Raw genomic sequence first — 21,511 nt, 5'->3', positions numbered from 1 at the left:
CAACGCAACAAGTGCAACTCGTGGCTTTGCTCACGGCTGCGGAGCTGCCACCCAGCTCGTGTAATCCCTGCCCCTGTGTGTGTGTGTGTGTGTGTGTGTGCTGCTCCCCAGGCCGTCCCGAGGGCTGGGCACCGCTCTGCCCCACCAGTGCCAGCGCGCACCCATCCTGCCCGTGCCCCCGCGGCTTCTCCCCGCTGCTTTCCGCCAGGAGCAGCGGGGGCAGGAGCCGGCTGTGAACCCACCGAGGTTTTACGGGCTCAGGGGGAGGCAGAGCCCGCTGGTGCGACCCGCTGGTGGGGAGCCAGCCCCACCGAGACCCCCGAAATCCGCCTCCAGCCCCTCTCCACCCGCACCGACCCTCGGGGAGCCACCACCAGCAGCAGCAGCGGGCCGCCTCCCCCGGTCCCCTCGCATTTTGGCGACCCCCTCCCTCCAGTGAGCCCCCCCGGGAGCCCCCCGACGGCAGCAGCCCCCCGGGCCGGCCCCGGCGAGCCCCCTCCCGGCGGCGGGGCGGGCGCAGGGCGCGGGGGGCGGGCGCGGGGCGGGGGGAGGCGGAGCGGAGGCGGCCGGAGCCCCCGGGATCCGCCGGCACCTCCCGGGCCCGGCACTCGCCGCCGCCGCCAACTTCGGCCGGGAGGCGCCCTCGGAGCCGCGGCAGCCCAGCGCCGGGAGCCTGCCCTTCCCCAAAACACCTCCAGCTCCCGCTCGCCTTCCTGCCTGCCTGCCTTCCTTCCCCGCTCCCCTCCCGCAGCCGCCGGCGGGGGGCTCAGCGCGGCGCGGGGCCGCGGCCCCCGGGGCAGGTGCGTCCCCTCGCGGTGTCCGGGGGGCTCCCAGCCCCGTGCCCACCTGCCGCCGCCGCCCGGGGACATGCAGGTAGGGAAGGGGCGGCCCCGGCAGGCTTGGGGCGGCGGGGGGCTCCGAGGGGGGCCCGGCACGGTGGTCCCCGAGCCCCCCGCCGCGGGGGCGCAGCGCACGGAGAAGGGGACGGGGCCATCGGGGGGCGCCGAGGGGAGAGCGGGGAGCGGGTCGGGGACGTCGGCGGGGCTCCGGGAGCCCCTGGGCTCGGCTTGGAGGGTCGGGGGAAGGTGCCCCCGGGGCTCGGCGGGGTTGCCGTGGTGGGACGGGGGCGGTGCGGCGGGGGGGAGAGCTCCGGGCCTCGCCTTGGCACGAGGGAGGCTGGTGGGGCGTGAGGGATGCTCCTCGGCGTGGCAGCCGCGGCCGTGCTGAGGCAGATGGTGCTCTGACGTGAGAGGAGAGGCGCTGGCAAAGCAGATGCTGCCCCGGTAAGACGGACCTTGCTGGAGGGTGGGGGTCTGCTCCCTCCCCGGGGTGGGCACCGGCTGCCCCCGAGCCCCCTGCCCGCGCCGTCGGTCTCGCCCCGAACCTGCTGCGTGGCACCCGCACGGGCACTGGCGCAGCAGGAGGGGTGCTCGTGCACCCCGAGAAGCAGGCGAGCAGCGACGGCCTGCCTGGTCCCAAGGTACCAGGGCGTGAGCATCCCAGCTGTACCCGTAACAAACATCGTGTTTCGTGAGACTTGTTTGCTTTTTTTTTTATATATATATTCTGGGAATTATGGTGCAATACTTCCCTTAGCGGTACAGGCAGAAGAACTTCCCCAAACGTCTTGTCGTGTGCTGTGACATGCTTTGTTGCCCCATGTTTTTCGTATTTTCCCTCTGCCACCAGTTGAGCATCCCTGTCGGACTCTGTCCAACTTTTCCCTTCCTCTCAATGCTTTCCTGCACGTACTCTGCAGCTCATGTTCATCACCACTCTTGCTCTGCTCTCTGCATCCTCGTACTCACCTGTTCATCCTTTTTTCATGACAGTGCTGTTGCTCACCCGTGTGCCAGCATCTGTGTTTTTGCTTCATTTTCTTCATAGCCAGAAACTCTGGTGCACACACATCACATTCCTGGTTTGCACATTTCTCATAATCTGCTCTACCACACGTGGGGACTGCCTTTTGCACCAATGCCTCCTCTGCTGACTACACATCAAGCACTCTTTCCCCGTGCTCTTTATTTGGGCTCAGGTATCTCCTTCCTTTACACTCGTCTTCTCTGCATCTTGCTGTTCTGTGCCTTTACCCCATCTGGTACGTGCATGTTACGAGGTCTTCCCCATCCTTTTCCCCAGGCCTCTGGTCTGCAGGGGGGCACCAGCACTCGCTCCCGAGCCTCGCGTTGCCTTTCCTTCCCATTCTGTCCTTCCTTCCCACGTTCACCACGGTGCATTAGCGCGCGGTCTGAAGCAAGCCCTTTTTCCCGTGGTGGCAGTTTTAACGCTCAGGTGCGCTCCTGTCTTGTGTTGTGTGCACTGTGTTTTAAAAGCAGAACAAAGTTTGGTATATGCTCTTCTCGGGAGAGAAAGAAGAGGATCCTCTTCTTCACACGAGAGACAGACTCCTCTTAAACCGATGTCCCATCCAGAGGCACACGGGTTTGTAGGTGAAGCTTGGGCGCTGAAGGAGTTCAGGTGGAATTTTTTTACTCCTAGTGCACGCCGTATGGAATAAGTTACCACGTGTGGCAGCAAAGCCAGCCCAAGCACTCTTTTTTTCCTTCTTCTCGAAAGAAATTAGCCAAGTATATGAAGGGAAAAGCATGAGGCTCAACTGCCAGCTGAGGGTAGGAGGCAGAGTTGGACAGGCGAGCTGGCCGCGGCCCAGCCGTGGATTTCCTGTGCTCCGAGGCTCCATCCCTCACTTGCGTTTCTGTGCCCAGGAGTGTCGGCGAGAGATTCCTCCTTTTTGGAAGCGAGTCCCTCCCTAGCTCATTCGGTGACTTGGGGAATGTTTCACCTCTCCTCCTGGTAGCTTTAAGCAGCCCCTTTGTCCTTTCCTCCAGCTCTATTGTACGTAAAACCAACACACCTCTGTTCGGGGCATGCTGAAGCTGAAATCGTTGCTGCGGGATCCCAGCACCAAGAAGTCATCTTTCTCAGCCCCTTCCCTCCCAGCCGGCGAGAACTCAGGAGAGCAGCTGAAAAAAACTTGAAGTCTTGAAAGAGCTGGGTCTGAAAAGTTGGGTTTTCTTGATTTATTGCTTTTAGGGAGTAAGGTATGCCCCTTTTCAAGAGGACATACATCTCTTGAAAAGGCTTTTCAAGACTTTTTCTGCAAAGGCCAGAAACATAACTTTTTAAGAAAAAAATTCAAGTTCTTGTGTACTGAAGTTTCTAGGTGCTTGGGCTCTTAGCGAGCAACCAAACGTTGTGAAATTTACACAACAAATAAATCAGCGCAGTCACCTTTAATGCTATTTGTTCTTTCCTCTAGCCCAGTGGGCCTCTGTGTTTCTGGACTGCTTCAGACCTCGAGCCTTTTGTCCTGAAGTTGTTGGGCTTGGGTTTCAAGGCGCGCAGGGAAGCCAGTCTTTTCTGAAGACTGCATGATTGCTCATCTAAATGAATATAAATTGTTTCTATTCATAAGATCTTTTTCCTAATGGCTGATCAAAGTTCAAGTGAAAAGCATTTCATCATTTCAAAATTAATTGGACACACACACAATGAGCGTTTCAGAGAGACTTTTAAGCACAGTACTTTTAAAATCAGGATGCGGATAGCCAAGGCGTGTTGTCATGTAGGACCGCGCAGTCCATGACTTGCTTCCATTTTTACAGAGGAAGGGGTGGTAGCTTGGTGAAAAGAGGAACACGGGTCCATTAGAGCTGAAGGCAGTGCAGACGGGAGTCAGGGGAATTGTTCCCGGGCAGGAAACAATCCTTTCTAATGGCAGGCCTCAGGAATGTGGGCCTAGGAAGCGTTTCAGAAAGAGAGCCGAGCGGTGGCTCGGTGCGGTACCTGCGTGCTCTCGGTGGTGGGAAGTGGCTGGTACTTGGAGAGCTCTTCCAGTTCAAGAAGAGAACTGCACAAAGCAGCGTGTTGCTGGTGTTTAAGCAGTATGCATTCACATTAGCAATAGGCAACATCTTTAACAGCGAGGTGATCACCCATTGGAACAAACTACCGAAGGAAGCGTTAGCTTCTCCAGCTCTTAAAACCCTCGGATAAGGACCGACCGCCTCTTTGGAAAACACGCTTCACTCGCCCGTGAGTTATGGGGCTGTGGAGATAACTGGATGAAACACGCATACAGAGCCATGGGCAGCACCGGGCCCTGCGATCCCCTGCCCCTTCCAAGCCTTGGCTTGCAAATCGACGAGGCTTACGCAAATCTTCCTCTGCCGTGAGGGAGGCAGAGCAACAGGGTCGCTGAAAGCAGATTGCCGCGTTGCAGCACAGCTGCTTCACAAAGTAGGGATGCTCCCGAGTCCCTTGTAATTACGCAGCCTTTCCTCGCAGAAGCACTTTGCAAGCTGAGGCCGTTGTACGGCGCAGCCTGCCCTTCTGTGGGGATCCTTCACTTGTCCTTGGATGCTGTAAAACACGCCATGAAGCCTGTTGGCTCGCAGCGAGGCTGCAGACAGCCTGGAGAAGGCAGTGCTGTGTATCCCCTCGAGCCCTCCGGGCCGGGAAGACTCAAGTTAAAATTTGGCTGAGTTTGCAAGACTTTAACTCCTTCTTCTTTCATTAAGTGTCACAAGCAATTGCTAAGCCTCTTCCGTCATGCCTTTTTCCCTCAGAAAGGTAGCTCGGCAGGGCTCTGGCACCTGGACGGCTACACCAGCCCTGTGGCCTCCTGGCTTCTCCTTGGGTGTTCTCTGGTGCCTTCCCCACGTGCGCAGCCCCAGCTCCTCTCCATCGGTACCCAGCTCGTGGGGCTGTGGCTCCACGGCTCAGGCTGCGGTCTTGCACACCTCTTGGTGCAGATGCCTGGCTTCCCTGGGGAAGCAGTGTCCGTGCCAGCAGCTCTCCCACACCTGCCCATCCAGACAGCCCACGTGGAGGAGCCCCTGTCTATGGTTGCAGCCCCCCGGCAGGGTTATTGGGGTGTCCTCCCTGGGGCCAGGCAAAGACGGGCAGTAGGAGCTGTGTGAACCCTGCCTCTTCCCCTCGGTCTGTTTACCTGTCTAAATTTAACTCCCCAGCCGGCTGCATCCCTCCTAAGCCGACCTGTTCTCTTGTGGCTGAGCTGTGGGTCTGGCTCGTGCTGCAGCGTTTCCTGGCGGCCTCGGGCTGGCGGTTTGCTGCTCAGTCCCTCTCTCCAGCAGACGCTGGTTCTCTCGAGGTCCTGGGCAAGCCAATCCTCCTGCTCCTGGCTTTATTTTTAATTCTGTCTGTGCAGAAAGCACCTCAGAGCCCTCAGGGCTGGAGGGTCTCTTGCTCTGTCATCTCCAGGTGCTCTTTCCTGCTCTGTTGATGCTGCAGCGGGCTTTGGGAAATCTTCCCTTGTCCCATTGCAGCCCTCAGACATTTTCATTCTGGCTGTGGTTGTTCCCAAATGGAGACCCAGCATGCTGAAGGGCTTCGTGGCCATCTCTAGAGGGACAGTGCCTCTTTTGGCCCCCGTCGGGACCGAGGCGGGTGGTCGGTCAGTCCTTCCTGGTGGATGCATCTCCCTTATTTTGCTTGGTACAGACCTAGGCTTCCCTGGGCTGGCTTTGGTCCCAGTTTGTTTGGGAACCTACTGATGTGCACCTCTGCTTCAAAGGAGCTGGCGAGAGGGCAAAGCCGAGGAGAGGAAGCGTTCCTATTTCTGTCAGGCTGGGCAGAATTAACTTTCTGTAGTGTTTCAGAGTCTGGTACAGTAAATATGGCCTGACCTGGCAGCCTTATTCATCTAAATGAAAACGGCAGGATCAGACCATTAGTGTCCTGCATAACCCTGCAAGAGACCCCTAATTGATCTCTGCTTTTCCGGGCATGCCTGGTTGTCGTGCAGTTAATGCTGTGGTCTACCACATGAGAGAGATGGTTTGAATCCTGGCCTCCTCTGTCACTCTTTGAGCTAACCCGGTGGCCTTCTGTTTAATGCTCTTGTATTCAGAGGAAAGGTATTGAAGGCCAAGCTTTCCAGCAGTGACTAGTGATTTGGGGTATCCGACTTGAAACGCCGTCCAAGGTCCCGATTTTTTCCGAGGCTCAGCTATTTCTGATGCTTGGGCATGCTTAAGTAGCCTGGGATTGATTGCTCAAAGTGACGGGTCAGTTTTGCAAAGCTTTGTCTCAGGTTCTGGAGTGGCATTAAGAAAAAAAATTAGATAAAATAATGCACTCTTTAGGTGATACTAGCAGGGATACTCAGGTGGGGGACATCATCCCAGAGTGAGAGTTGTCCATGACCAAGGAGCTCATGGCACTGTTGCATGCAGAGACTTGAAAAAAGTTCTGGCTGTAATCTTTGGCTTTCAGTAGGTCATACAAAGGGTTTGATAGTTTTTCTTTTAGGGAAAGAAAAGGAGAGCAGCATTGTATCTTTGTGTGTATATATATATGTATATGTATAAAATATATAAAATACATATACAGTTTAAGTTTTAATTTGTTGGAAGGATTTGGGGAAAATATAATGTGCTTGCTCTAAACTCTCCCATCTCAATTGGACGTGGAGATTGAAGTGGTTGGGTGGAGCATGTGTTTGGGGTTTATTTTAGTCATTAAGGGCAGAGGGTTAACAAAAGTCATACCAATACTGGTATTTCAGTGGTCTCCCTAAATTTATCTTCCAATTGTTCTCTTTTCAGTTTCTTGGCTGTTTCAGCATCATTGTTTCACTGAGTCCCGAAGCACTGTAGCACCTCTATTATGTGCGAGTCAGTTTGAAAGCAAATGAACTGAGAATATCCCTCGCTTAGCTGTTAAAACCTCTCTGAGCTTTGTTACACACCAAAGAATGGCGAGAAAAACATGGGAGCCCAAATATGTCTTCATTAAGAGAATGTTTTTGGAAAATATTGTTGTGTGGCTGTCAGGTTCATTAGTCTCTGAGGTGTTCCAAAGTACTCCAGAGCTGGCTGTAGCCAGAAAAAATGTTACTGTGCAAAAGAAAACGAAGGTGTTAAGGTGGTTTTGTTTTGTTTTGTTTTGTTTGTACAGATTGAGCAGTGTGGAAGCTCCCTGATTATATTCTGTGGTCCAGATTTGCTATAATTATTGTAAATATCACTGCTGGCAGAATGCCAGGGTTTTGTTTGGCAAATAAGTTGCCATTATCATTCATTTCTGTGTCGCAGTTGGGAGGGTTTGAGTATCCCGTGACCATCATCACTGTTGATTCTGCCCATCTTTGGGTGCTAAAAAACGAGCTGGAGTCCTACCATCGTGCATGGAGGCGATGTTCGTGGGGTAGCCCCATCACCCTGCAAGCTGTAGTGGAGGCTTCAGGGTTTGAACCAGAGTGTTGCTGCTTGTTCAAGCACAGGGTGTGTACAGAGCAGGTTTCTCCCTGACATCTGCAGCCCTGTGTGACTGCAGCTGTGGTTCCACCTGCGGAGACCTCGCCGCCCGCCGCGCAGGTAGCGCCACGTTAGTGCTTGCGGGAATTATGACCAATTGCCTGTCATGACTTCTCCTCTCTTTTCCTAACTATTCCCCATTTCCACCCATTCTTAACAAGCTGTTCGGGAGTTTTGCCAAAGGACAAAATGAACTTCTAATAATTCTTTATTAATGGCAAGAAAGTTTTCAGCTGGGTGAACTCGGTGAGCGCAGCGCTGTTTATGTGCAGTTTTTACTGGAGCTGCTCGGGCTCTTTCAGCATCTCTGCTGCTTTCCAAGGAGTCTGCACAATCCTGAAAGGCTCGAGAGCTGGCTGTCTTCTCCACAGCACGCTGAGATGATCTACGAGTCTGCATTTCTGCATAACTACAGTTGTACTCCAACAGCATAAGAACCCACTGCACATAATAGCCTTTTTTTTTTCTTTTAACTACAAGACATGTACAACTTCTGTATTTTCTAAGAAAATGGCACCATTTTAGGTCAGACTTGCCTAGATGGAACAATTGACTCTGATCAGCCTCTGTCTGAATTTGACTGCTTTTGTTAGGTCCCGTCCATGGCAGAGCATGGCTCTGGTGAATTGGGAGAAACAACACCTCCTGCTGTGGCCTTGCTGGGATCTCTGTCAGCATAACGGTGTTAACCGGGGTGTTCAAAGGCATGGGACTGTTTTTTTCTTCTTCCTTCATGACCTAATGAAGTTTTATGGGGTAAACTTGATAGTCTGGATCAGGCCATAATATAGATGCTAGGTGACATCTCAAGTCGAGCATAAAACCAAGCTATGAGCAGTAAGAAAAGTGGTTATGTATGTTTAGACAAAGTTAGTTTGTTAGTTAAACCTAACTTTGGCTTATGGACAAGGCCAAAGTAGGAAATGTATTTTAAATATGTTAGAGATAAGGCTCTGTCAGTTCCTTCCCACTTTTGGTAAACCTTCTTGAGATCTGGGCTGGTGAACCTTATGGTTCGTGCAGTCCTTCCTGAGATGAATAAATTGAAGGTGCCGCTCACCATCACAGGATGGAGGGGTAAGAAGCTTTGCCTGGCACCTGTACAAGCTCCTGCACCTCCCTGACGGAACAGGGAAGTTGGTCCTCTTATTTCCCAGCTGGTCCAGTAACTCATTATCCCGCCTGATAAAAGGTGGTGATTTTCAGTGGGCCCCGACCCCTGCTCAGGTTATCCATTGAGCCTGTGTGCAAGAGGACATTTGTATGCCAGCCTTCAGGGCATGCCAGAGCTGGACCAGGGATGGAGGAGTCTTAGGAGGAGGATATGTTCCTGTGGGATTGCAAGAGCTCAGAACCAGTGCCTGTTCCCAAGGCATGGATTGTCATCCAGAAGGTCTATCAACGTAGCAGATGCTGGTCTGATGCTGAAAGCCACGGAGTCACTTCACAAAATCCATTCCCTGCTTCGTTTCAGGCAGATGCTGCTGCCCTGCTGAGCACTGTTGGTATTGAAATCTCCTCCTAACTGAGCCTTGCTTATCCCATCAGCTCTGCTGCCCAAGCGGGCAGGAGCCTTTGGCTTTTACTGCCAACGGTGTTAAATTCATCACTTGGTCCTCCCACTCTTTTCTTGGTAGTGCTTTCTCTCAATACACCTCAGCATCATTCTAGCTGCTTTTTCAGACTGTCTTGTTCACTTGTAACTTGAGGCCTTGTGTCTGTGACTGGTTGCTGAGAACTGACTCAATGTGCGGCTTTTGTGCCGTGCAGACTTGGTGTTCGTGCCCATCACCCCACTTGTCAGAAGCAGCAGACATTTGTGGTGTGGGTGCCTTTTTGGTCAAACTTCACAACCCTTTGTTGGTGGTATACTGCTTTCTCTTACTGTCCCCGTTTCTGCAGGAAAAACTGGTTGGTTATTTCTGCATGGGGCAGAAATTGCTGTTGGTTGTGTGTATGCTTAGAGATGTCTTCAGACAGAATGAACACATCAGCAGTGTTCTGGATGTTTAGAGCTTTGCCTTGTGTTTGTATTCAAAGACAATATTAAATAAGTAACAAATGATTAGAGGTAATTTCTGGAGTCCCATTTGCCTTTTCCTTTCCAAAGTTTCGCAGGACAGACCATTGGAAAGTGGTCTGTAATCCAGTGTGCTGAATAAGAGGTGGATCTCTGCAGGGCATCTAGGAGTATCCTCAGACCCTACCCATCATCTGCGTGTAGAAGTGGGTTTCTGCTTGTCCAGTGCTCATCTGACACCACAGACCCTTTTCTTGAAACCAAAATCTGGAGATTGTTCTGTAATATTTTGGACTCTAATGTTCCTAAACAAGTCTGGGTGAAGGTGTGCCAGTTCCTGAGCTTCTGTGAGGTACCTCTGGTGAATCTGCCCACTGGGACCTCCATATGCTTGGAGCAAATGCCCAGTCCTCACGCAGCATCACAAACAAATATGGAGCAGGCAAAGTAAAGAAGCTTTCATTAGAAAACATGCTTCGGTATAAAACAAAATTTTCAGAAGAGAAACATATTTTTCCATAGTGATGTTTCAAAACTTAATGATTTCTGTTTCCAATTGACGTTCAGACTTAAAATGATATTTAAGTTGAAACCTGAAACAAGAGTTTAAATTTCAGGTCAACACACTGAAATCTTTTGTTTCGGATCAACATTTCTTGTTGAATGCTTTGTTTCTATTTTCCCTCGCATTTTCAATTCAAAAGCGTTTGGAATTGTTCATGGCATGAAATATTATAATATTTTGACCTTTCATCTTTTTTTGGGATGAAGGCAAATGTTGAAATCCCAGACCTTCTTGGGGAACAGAGATTCCATTCTCTGACCAGATCCACAAAAGTATATTTCCACTGGTTTTGCTGGCTGGCTACTTCAATACTTTGTGTGTGATGACTTGTAATTCACTGCAGATTGAATCTGCAGTGCGTCCACATGGCTGGTCTGGAGAGGCTGAGGGCAGTTAATCTTTCTTGCTCTGTTTTGTGCTTTCAAATTAATATCCAGATTTCTTGCCCAAGATAAATTTTCCTTTCTAACCAGTGTTTGGTAGGTCAGTGCAGTTTCCTGATACACAATCCATGCACAAAGTAGGACTCCGATGCTCTCTCAGTGCAGCTACGAGCTCTATGAAATCAGGATGCTTTCAAATTTGAGACAGCTTCTTGGTTGTCTATTGTTTGCAATCTTGCAAGCTGCCATATATCTTTCTGCTCAGAAGTTACTTTTTCCCCTTCCCACCATTGTGGGGAATGTTTTCCTGCCGGGCTCTGCGCGTTGTGTCTCTGAAGCAGTTTTATGGTGTTCCTCAGAAGCATGCTTTTGTAAAGTTGCCTCAAAGCATAATCCAGAGAGAGCCTCTGACCCAAGAAATGTTTTTTTTCTGTTTGGCTTTGAGGTGTTATCTCCACTCTTCCAAAATGCAATTGGCTCCATCTACATCCCTAAGCTGTTTTGTTTGGAGCAAAGAGAGCTCAGAAAATCAGGGGAGGCCACACACATAAACAACTGTGTGTGAAATCAATTAGTCTAAACGAGCAGGAGATGTATTCCTGAAGGAGAAAAGAGCGGTTCTCACAGCAGCTTCCCCTGTGTATTGCCTTGGCGGGCCTGCTACAAACATTACATCACTGGAACAACGATGAGCTAGGTGAACGTTTTAAACTTTTCTTGTGATCTTGGCCAGTATTTACAGGGGTGTTTGATTGTGTTTGAAGACTCTTCCATGCCCTTTGAGAATATTTTAACGAAGGAATTTAATAATGGAAATGCTCGTAGATACCATGTTAACATGCTAAAGCAAACGTTACTGAAGGGACCTAACTCTTGATATCTTCAAATATTTGCATCTGAAATTTGATTCTAGGAATGGCACTCATCCATTCTGGGATAGGAATCCGTGTCTGTTTTTCTGGTGTATTCAGTTATCAGAAAGCTTCAGCAGTGTGCACACAAGCAATCTATGGGAAAAAATTGCTTGCAAGAGTTCTCATAAACAATTATTTATCTCAAGTTAGAGGAAAAAAAAACTTGTACTGCTTCTTAAAAATCTGAGAAGAAAAAGAAGTTTCCTCAAGTTGTGTGTTTCAAACTACTATTCCTCTCTTTGGTTGCACGGCTGTGAAACAGGACACCGATGTGGAAGGATTTCTAAACCTGGTTAACTCTTGGATCGTTGTCATGTATAGTGCGAGTGCCCAACTTTCCCTGCCAGAGGAGAGTTATTCATGTCTCAGCATATTGTGGTCCTTTGCTCTAGGATACCCGAGGGTCAGTGGTTAAGATCGCATCCCAGTTCTTCTCTGCACCTCTTTAAATAATAGCCTTCTTTCTCTGCAGGCTGGCCTGGGGCAGAGATAACGTGTCCTAGGAGCAAAAAGCTATGTTCAGCCCTTGTTGACTGAAGGAAGGCTGTGGAAAGGAGACCCTGAGAGAGCACTATTTAGGGGAAAGGAAAGAAAGATTGGGAAATCTAGGAGACAGCTACTCCACTCAACTTCTTAAGTTGTCACAGGAGAGGCTGAAGCAGTTCAACTCTGAAAAATCTTTTTGTCTTTGTGCTTGTGGTGCAATTCAGACATTTAAGACTTTTCATGGCCATGAACGTTCCCTGGCCCTATCCACCTCCCATCCGGGGCTGAAGAAAATCTGAGAAATTGCTTTGTGTTTTGCACTGAGTTCTCCCTAATGAATCATGCTCTGCTTAGTCCAACCCTGAACTGCAAGTCCCTCTTTAAACAAAAAAGGTTCCCAAAGGCTTACAGAAAAACCGCCCACGTTAGGGAAAGCTGCAGGGTAAGGGTCTTGACTGGGTTCTCCTGTTCATGCAAGCTTGGGGTGAAGTTTTGGCCTGATTTCTTTTTTAATTTCTAATATGTAATAATAGATTATTGTCCTGATTTGAAAAGAAAGTCCTTCACAACTAAAGTTTTGGTGTCTGATTTTGTCGTTTGAGCTCAAGAGATTTACCAGCGTGGAAGTGAAGAAGTCTCCATGGGTTACTGCACTGCAGCTGGGAGCCCTTCTTGAGAGGGCTCAAGATGTGTTTTAAAATGTGTTTTATTGGCTATCTGATTTGCCTGAGGAGATCACCTCTTGGGGCCCTCAGGGCAAATGTGGACTTCCTAGAGCTAAGCTGTCTTTGTGACCACAGAAGGAAAGACTACCACGGCCCTGTGGTCACCCCCAGAAGCATCTCTCCAGTGAGGTGTCTGCTCAAATGCAAAGTCACTTGCAAGTTAACCAGCTATACACCACTGAAATCCATTTTCCTCAGGCACTTCTACAGATTCCCAAAGCAACCAGTGTGCTACTTCAGGCACCTAAATATCGCTGTTAAGGTGGCTAATTGTCCCTTGGTTTCACACCTATGAAAGGGGAGTCCCAGCATGCTGCTTCTGTGATGCTCATGTGGTCCTTGCTCCCTTTTCTCTTGCAGCAAGCTTGGGAAGCAAGTGGAGATGGTGGTCTTGTCCCGTCTTCTCTCTTCTTGTGGGAAACACAAAGAACGCTCAACCGCACAAATAAATTCAACTGCTAATTTCCAGGGCCTAATTACACTTCTTGGGTTTGCTGCCTGACCTGAAAATAAAACGCCTCTTCCAGAGTTGTTTTATTTTGTTTTGTTTTAGCAAAGCAAATAAACAAAAGTCACACTACCAAGTGCAGAGGATGGCCTGCGCGGTTCGTTTTCCTTTCTTCCTGCCTGGGTTCTGCTCGGCCAGTTGTGCCCCAAGCTGCGCTTTGGGAGGGGCGTCCCACGCTAAATATATCCGCGCTGCCTGTGAAATGCAGTATGGGGCACTGCGTCATTTGGTGGAGTTTACTTGGAAACTAAGGTGGGAAGCCAGCTTTTATTTTCAGCCTTGGGTCAGATGCATTGGTCAGTTGTCTCACCCAGAATTTTAGTCTCGATCAGGAGCTTGTCCTTGAAAAAGAGACATGGGACCTGCTCTCTAAATAAAAAAACAAGCTAATCGCAGCAACAAAATAACATTGGAGCAACCCTATTTTTCTTGTTCAGCAACCAGATTTAAGATCCAAGAGCTTCTTTGGATAGGTCTCATTAAAACAACCAAAAAAATCATGGCTCAAATATCATAGTTTATTGAGTAGAGGAGTTGGTGTAATGCTGAATGCTCTAAATATATCAGCAAGGACTCCAGCTCTGGCAGCACACCGACAACTGAAGTCCTGAGCTTTTGATGATGTTGGGTCAGAAATGCGTACCTCCAAGAAAATACATGATGAACAGATGCAACTTGGCATCTGAAGAGGGTTCAGATTTGCAGTTTCTAGTTCTGACTTATAGCTTGTCTTTCTTCCATGCTTCCAGACTGTGGGAACACCGAGGTGCGGGTCCAGCACCTGAGCTAGCTTTGGTGCATTTGACCTCAGCAGGGTCAAACTGGTGACACAAGTCTGCTGGGGACTCTTGGGGACTTGCCCAGGCGAATAGGAAGGTGGAAACCCTCACTGTCCAAAGCTAGCCAGGAGCTCCTGCCCGCGTGTCTAACACATGGCAATCAATCTCTGGCTGACGTATATATTTTTCTCTCTCTTGCCTGTGCTATTATAAATGAGAGGAACGTCAGTGCCTGTATACGGCTGTCTTACTAAAATAGGAGATGAGTAGACCGTTCAGTATAAGGCTTTATATTTATCCAGCGGGATAATGATGAAGTAACTCCTGTCTTGTGCTTTATAGTGCTTGGCACGCTGGGGCCTCTGGATGTTCCTACAGTGTGAGCTGAGCTTTGAAGCCCAAGGCCATTCAGCTCTACCTGCATAGGGCACTGGGCACACGGAGATCCTGACCTGCAGCAAGGGATCCCTTGGCTCCCTGATGTGCATTTCATGCCAATGACAATAAAATCTTCCCAATTTGTCTGGGAGGATTCAGTTGTGAGGATGAGAGCTGGGATTTCTGGGGTTTATCCCTGGCTCTGTGGCTTCTGCTAAGATGGAGCGCCTCTTTTCCTTCGTGGGCTCCACCTGGCACTAATGGCTGTGAGCAGAAGGGAGGGCAGAGGATTCCCACTACCACCTGAGCCTGCCCAGCTGTAGTTTATTGTCTCTGTAACAGAGGGGTGCTGGGAGAACAGCTGAGAAATACTTCTCTTCAGCTTTTGTTGTGGGCTCTGTGTCTGTCCTGTTTTCCTGGCTGCCCAACACGCCCTAGGAAAAAGGTAGGTAAGTGAACAGTCCTAGCGGGTATTATGGTAGATATCTGACAGTTTTCTGTCTCTTCATATCTCCTGTGCTTTGTTCAAATCTGTATGGCTTCTGGGGCCTGTATCAGGGGGATGGCAGGGCTGGGGGAAGTGGGTTTGCTGGTGGAGGTGGGCAGAAGCCACGAGCAGCCGTCCCGTGGCCGTGTGCTCCACCTGCTGCACCGTGGGCTGTGGTGTGGGCTGAATACCCATGGGTTTTGTTCAATGGTTATGTGGAAAGTAAGCCTGTCTGTGCGGCGTGTCAGAAAGGTACCTTTATTTGGCGAGGAGGTACCGGTTGGATGGTGTCGGCGTCTCTCTAGTCCACCTCAGGTTATTAACTAAGCCATAATAACGTGTAATTAACCCTTCAAAAATAAGCACTGCTCATGTATGGAGCTTGCTCCCTTCCCTTTTTTCCCCTTAAGCCCTTCTCCCTACCCTCATAGCCCTTCAGGATGACAAGTGGCTGTGTGCCCCCGCTATCTAGCAGCGGTGGGCAGGCCTCGGCCTCGGGTTTGTGAAGAGGCAGCCATGGCTTTGCCCTGAATCCCAGCTGTGGACAGTGACATTGGCTGAATCCGCTGGTATGCCCGTGTGGAGGGCAGGGTGTGTGAGCACACCGAGAGATAACGCCGTGCTCCGAGGGCAGGGTGTTGTGTCCTGACAGAAAATCTGCTGATGCTCCAGCGGGAGCGACTGAGAGTGGCTCTTGGAGCACTGGAGGGGTTTGGTTGGTGCTTTGGCACAGCAGTGCTGCCACAGGGGCAAGAAACATCCTGCGAAGGGCAGCCAGTCTGGAGGTTTTGAGTTCCCAAACTCAGGATCCCAGTGTGCCAGAGGATGTGGTGGGCAGGAGAAACTCACATCTGCTCCTCTCCGCCAGTTCCACTGCCCATTGTGAGTGTGAATGTCAAACAGCAGGGTGGATGCTGGCAGCCCGGCTCTCCCTTTGCCTGCTGCACGGCTCTCGTGTTTCCGTGCCTTTGAAAGAACAGCTGACAAGTCGGGGTTGCAGTTTTTGGGAGCGGTCTGGCTTTAAAGCAGCAATTCATTCAGCTGTGCCAGTGGGAGTAACCATGAGCTTCTCCTCAGCTTGCAGACATTTAGTGCCAGGGGATGAGGAGGGGGGTGAAGGAAGGATAAAGCAGTCTTGGGCTGGAAAGAGCAGGGACAGAGGAGGAAATGATCAGGGAGAGGGGAGGTGGTAACCCAGCTGGGATGTGGCACATGGGAAGGGTGCAGGTTTGGTTATCCATCTCCCTGTACCTACACCACACTGGCAGGCTGTGGTGCTGACCCCAGTGTGAAGTCCCACGTAACCAACAGGCAGTGCTTGTATGGGGAATGAGATAAGACAGATGGTTAACCCCACCGCTGTGAGCTCTTCTCAGTTGTCACCTACCTCCTGCTCTGTATTTTCTCACCCATACTTACCTGAGGGCTGTCATCTCGTTAACTAAAACAGGGCTTTGCTCATATTCTGTGTACTAAAACTGCAAAGAAACCCTACAGCTGCAGAAGGCAGAGCAGGAGATATTTTATATTTCCTTCATCAGTACTGAACCAGTGTTCCAGGAAAATGGAAAAAATAAAAAATAAATGGGTGTTTTGTCATGGGAGAAAGTCTTATTTAGGGGATATAAAACTTTGTGTGTGACCAGTGAAGGTCTCCTGGCACTCCTGCTAATCCTGCCCAGGTCTTGCTGTGGCGCACGTAATGCAAAACATATAATAATTCCTTCTGTAGTTTCGGTCAATTTTTTTTTTGTGTTTCCTGAACTGGTGTGCTGTGTTCATCTGTCCTGCTAAGCCACTGCTGTGTCCTGCTCCAGCAGTCCTACCTTAACGGCTTGACTGGTTTGCTGGGTGGTTTGGAGCCTTTTGATGGAAGGCGCTATTTAATTATCAGCGGTGTTATGTTCCCAGAGTTCACTACATGAAAGGAAAATACCGGCAGTCTGTAATTAATCTAAGCTAATGTGCCACTGTTTACACTCCATCTCCCAAACCAGACAGATGTAAGAAGACACCCAGCCTTCATCTGGGATCCTCCCAGGTTATTTCTGAGCTATCTTTGGAGAACTGCCGTGAACATATCTGCCCACCCCGCAAGTCCCTCAGAAATGAGTACCTTTAACTTTTTTGAAGGAATGAGTGGGAGACTTTGTTCTCTGGCGGGGAATGGGGTTTAATGCCTTTTCGTTTGCATTACCACAGCTGACATTGGCTGGCATGGCGCTGGAGTACAGAACCTCTCCAGCAGTCGTGAATTTTGCAGTGTGAAAGGGTCTGATGTAATAGGCGTCGCTTCCTCCATTGCTCCCCTGGCTCTAGGTGACTGGAAGGCTGCTGGGCGTGGGGACGTGCTGGCTGGCCGTGGGTGCAAGACGCTTGATTCTCTGCTGGCCCGGCCTTTGGTTTGAAAATAAAATATCCTGTGTTCCTTTCCGGTCACTCTGCTACAAGTATTTAGCAGAAAAAGGTGATGAAAATGCTTAGAGCTGTGGAGAGACTGAAAAGATTATGCATCTGTAGTTAGAGTGAAGGGTAATAAAAAGCAACGTGACAGAGGTATATAAACTTAGAAGTACAGAGAAGTAAACCAGGCATTCCTGTGTGTACTTTTACGCAGTACAAGGTTTTCAATTGAAACAAAACATCTGACATAGGTAAAACTTACTTTTTTCTTGCAGCACATAAATAATTGAGAGCAAGAATTTAGTAGAATTCAGAAAGCATTGGACATTTATATGGATGAAACTCTTACAGTTTATGAATTTTACTCTAGCTGTTTCAGAAGGTATCAGGCCTCCTGTTCCTGGACAGTCTTCCAGCTGCAGTTGGTTTAACTGGCCCCATCACGTGTTGTACCTTCCTTTGTCTGACAGTGGACGCTAGTTCAGAGCCTTGCATTCCCGAGCATCTCTGCATCAAACGGGCACAATAAATGTGGCTGGAATCAGAGGTGACCACGAGTTTCTAATCACCTGAAGGCTGATACGCAGCACACAAGGACGTTGTTTTTCCCAGACCATAGATTTGAGATGATAATTATCCACCATGTCCAACCACCAACTCACTTGGCTCCGCTACCTCTTTGCCCGTCATCCATCCCAGTGCTGCAGGGGATAGGTGACCTCTGCAGGTCTGAGGCACAGCAGAAAACCTGATGACAGCAGGACCTATACGTTCCCCTCCTCTTGGGGAATGATGCATTTCAGGTGTTACATCAGCACCTTTTGTCAGCAAGCTGTTTCATTCAGACTGAAACGAGCTGTAAGCAACTTAATCATGTAGCAAAGGCACTCCTCGGGTTTATATTTTGTTGTTATGTCTTTGGGCTCTGTGTCTGATGCACAGTGACTTATATCTGCAGATATACCACTGCAGGGTAGTCTCTGCAGTGCTGCTGCACGGGGCACTGTGTGCAGGGGGATACTCGGGGTAGGCTCCTGCCTCCATGCCCCAACCTTTTGCTGATTTAGCCAAAGTAGCCTGCTGGCATCACTGGCCTGGAGGGAAGAAAGCTTTGTAATATCCAGCAGAGGGTGCTGATAAACAGCCTGAGCAATCGGGTACTTCTGCATGTTGGTTCTCCTGCATCTGAGCACCAGTTTTGGGTGGGTGCCTCCAGGCTAGCAGGTGGAGTGAGCCAGTGGGAGCAGGGCTGCGGAGTGAAATGGTTGGTGCCAAAGACCTGGCATCTGCACAGCAGCACAGTGAGGTGAGGGGCTCCTGTTTTGGGCTGGCTTCCTTCTGGTCCCATGGGCATGGTGGAGGTGTGTGAGGTGTCCTCCTTGAGCATGTTCGCTGGTTCGGTTTGATCCAAAGGGAATCCAGTTCAAAGGCTGCTCCAAGTTGCAGATCACACATGGGTAGTGGGAATGACGGAGGACTTGCTTAGGAAGTGAATCCTGGTTTGAACTAGGCTACTGGCATGCTTGTGGCTCTCTCTGTTGGTAGAGGTCAGGTCTACTATGGAGTCCCACCCTCTTTGAGATGCAGGTGACTGCAGATACTCCATCTGCTCTCCATTCAGCAGTGCAGTCTGCAGCCCCTGAGTTCTTGAACCAAGTTTATGCCTGAACTGAACTCAAACTCTCCAAGTGCATCTCAGTCAAACCTTCCAAGTTTGATCAGATCTTGCTGTTCAAGCCACAAAGTACTACGCTAAACTATAACTTGGTCCCAGCTGTGCTCAGAGGGGTCACAAACCTTTCAGTGAACCTGGGCTGCATTTGTGCCAAATCCCCAAACCAGGTGTATTTTTCATGTGCTTTTAGGACTGTGTGTTGTAAATGTCACGTGGCTCTGAAATTTAGTCCACAGAGCAAATGTAGTATGTGATCGGGGCACTGGGATTAGGGAAGAAGAGGAGGAATTTTTCTTCAGGTAATTATAGGCAGCTGAGTTGCCTGTGGACAAAAATGCTGCTAATGCTCAGCACCTTTAGAGTACTTACTTGCCTTGTAGCACAGGCATCCCTGCAGTCCTGTACATCAAAGGGTGTAATACCAGTCTGGTCTGTAATCCAGCACACTCTTGCATTATACAAAGATCATAGGTCACAATTATATCAAATGCAGAAAACTTCCCTGCTGTCTTTAGAAATCTCTCTTATTTTCCCTAACGCCTTTTCTCCTGGAAAAAAAAATAATCCCAGAATACTTAATAAGCGTACCTAATTAACAGTACCATCTTGCATAATTCATCCTTAATCTCTCTTACATGGGGTTTTCCATCAGCAGCTCTCAAAGCACTTTACAGAAGAGATTCTTCTCACGATGCCTGTTTTGTAAGTGGGGAAACCAAGGTAGAAGGGCAAGGTAGAAGGGATGTGTTCAAGGTTATGTGGCCAACCGAAGGTGGGGTCTGCAATAAAATTTCAGGTTCTTAGTTCTGTGCTCGGTTGGAACTGCTTCTCCAACCGCTGAAGTGCCTTTGGGTCTGGGTGAAACACAGCAGCCATTGAAACAATTTGGGACAGAAAGTGGAGGGAGGCAGAAATGCAATTACGCGCGTAGGAGCGGTCACGTAGCCAAATGCCAATGTTTGTGTAAAGCGACGTGTTGTCTTTAATAACCGCAAGTGTGGTCAGGCACCCATTTATTTCCTCTGAAAGACAACACGGCGAGCAGGTCAGCACCCTCTGGCATCATGCTGAAACACTGGGGCAGTGTTGACTCAGAGGAAAGAGTTACACTGACTAAGTCACCCTGCATTGCTTCCTGAGGGACCCTGGGTTTTCCTGGGAGTATCGGCGAGACCCAGCACTGCCGTCCTGGTGAGATCAGATGAGCTCGTGACCTGAAGTGGTCTGGCTGCAGCTAAATGGAATGAGATGCTGAAAAAAAGCACAGCTCGTTTTAAGGGCTAGAAGGGTGTCAGTGTCGTCCCCCCTCCCCTTTTTTTGGGTAAGATCTGTAATTCAAGATGAAATCATTTGAAGACAAAAAAAAAAAAAGCCTTCTCTAACTAACTTGGTAATAATAGTATGGTTTTAAAAGTACTTGTTTAGCCAGTGCTGACTATATGCTTACACAGCTACCTCTGGCCTGGGAAAGATGAAAACCACAATGGCTAAGTATAGAGGCCTCTAAAATATCTTCATGTATACAGTGCCTGAATACACAAACAGAACTGTTCTCTTCTGTCCACGGGAGCAATATTTTCCATAGGGTCTGTATTGACAGAGGTTTCCCCCAGAATTATGCTTATTTATTAAAACAAAAATCCTGTAGAACTACTGAGCCCCATTTCACAACCACCTTCAATCTGATACAAGAAATGTAATCTCTTCCTGAATAAAAGCAAGCACTTTTTTTTTTTTTTTCATTTTGTGGTGGAAGCAGGCTCCTGACTAGGAATTGGGTTTTGTTTTTTCTTCTTTTGTTTTTAACAAGAGCGGGGAACTATTGCCTGGATTTCAGCCTTGGCTCCTGAGAACAGCTGGTGCATGCAGGAGAGGAATTCTCTCATCCTTGAAGCATGGTGGGATCCACGTACTGAGCAACCAGGGCTGCAGTGGATGCTGAATGCATGGAGATGATGCATTTGCCTTTGCAAAGAAAGCATGTCTGTACGCAGTGTGAAGCTTGCCGCTGGGATAAATTCCTGCTTGCATTTAGTATTTTGCAGCCTGTTTTCTGGAGTACAAATCTGTGCCTCTTGTGGAGGCTGATCCCTCGCTGCTGCGTGCCTCCCTTCAGGTCTTTGACTTAAACTGCCACGGTTGCTTTTGGGCAGCTGCGGGCAACGCAGCTCTCTGTTCCTCCTCTGCGAGTGTTATACCTCAAATATGTTCCTGCTGATTCCCAGCTGTGGGCGAGTTTCATACTGACACGACATATTCTTGTGTAAACGACAGATTTCCCTGAGCTGGGCTTAGCGCCCCTCGCTTTGCACGTAGCTGTAGGCAGTGCGTGACATTGTTCTGGTGGGAGCGACATCCCGTCTGAGGCAGGAGGTGGTAGGAGTGGCACACTGAATGCATGCCCAAATTATGTGCTCCAGGGAGCAACACCTGGTTTGTGAGACATGTGCAGATGTTGCGTAGGTGGTCCTCAGATGCCTGGAAGATTGTCCTATCATTTCTACCGTGATTATCTATTCTGGCTCCGGATCGCTTGCTGGCATACCAGCAACGCTGGAAGCCCCCCAGCTTTCATAATAATAAGAACTTGTCCTTCCTTTTTGGGTAAAGCAGCTTCTTCAAATGTTTGTAACAATACGCAGCTGAATATATAGACAGTTCTTTCAACACAGAAGCCCCGTCTGACACAACTTGTCTGTAGTTACAGCACTCAAGCTGTGTTTTGAAATACTTATTTCTACAAGGACCATTCTTTGGGGAAATGGTGTGGAAGGGGAACAGAAATGAACATGCCCCAGGACCTCCTCCAGGGTTGTTGGGAGGTTCTGACGACTTCCCGAAGTTGTGCCCTGGGCATGGGGATATCGGTGATTATATTTGAGTT

General features: G+C 49.4%; 1 protein-coding gene across 2 annotated transcripts in view; it reads left to right on the top strand.

The window, feature by feature from the left end:
* Window positions 1–552: 552 nt before the first annotated feature.
* WNT5B (Wnt family member 5B) overlaps window positions 553–21,511 on the top strand; it is a 67,696-nt gene continuing 46,737 nt past the window's right edge. The window contains exon 1 of one of the 2 annotated variants that reach the window (XM_068661106.1): window positions 553–800. Coding sequence is in view for 1 of the 2 variants with exons in the window: in XM_068661098.1 (XP_068517199.1) it covers window positions 868–873 (6 nt within the window). In the remaining variant the exon portion in view is untranslated. Of the gene's footprint in view, window positions 874–21,511 lie in introns of both variants that reach the window. The other variant, XM_068661098.1, reaches the window with a different exon arrangement.

Source organism: Anas acuta, chromosome 1, assembly GCF_963932015.1.
Source record: "Anas acuta chromosome 1, bAnaAcu1.1, whole genome shotgun sequence".
NCBI classification, from domain to species: domain Eukaryota; kingdom Metazoa; phylum Chordata; class Aves; order Anseriformes; family Anatidae; genus Anas; species Anas acuta.
The sequence above is the reverse complement of the archived record's forward strand: the minus strand, read 5'-3'. Positions and strand labels throughout refer to the sequence as shown.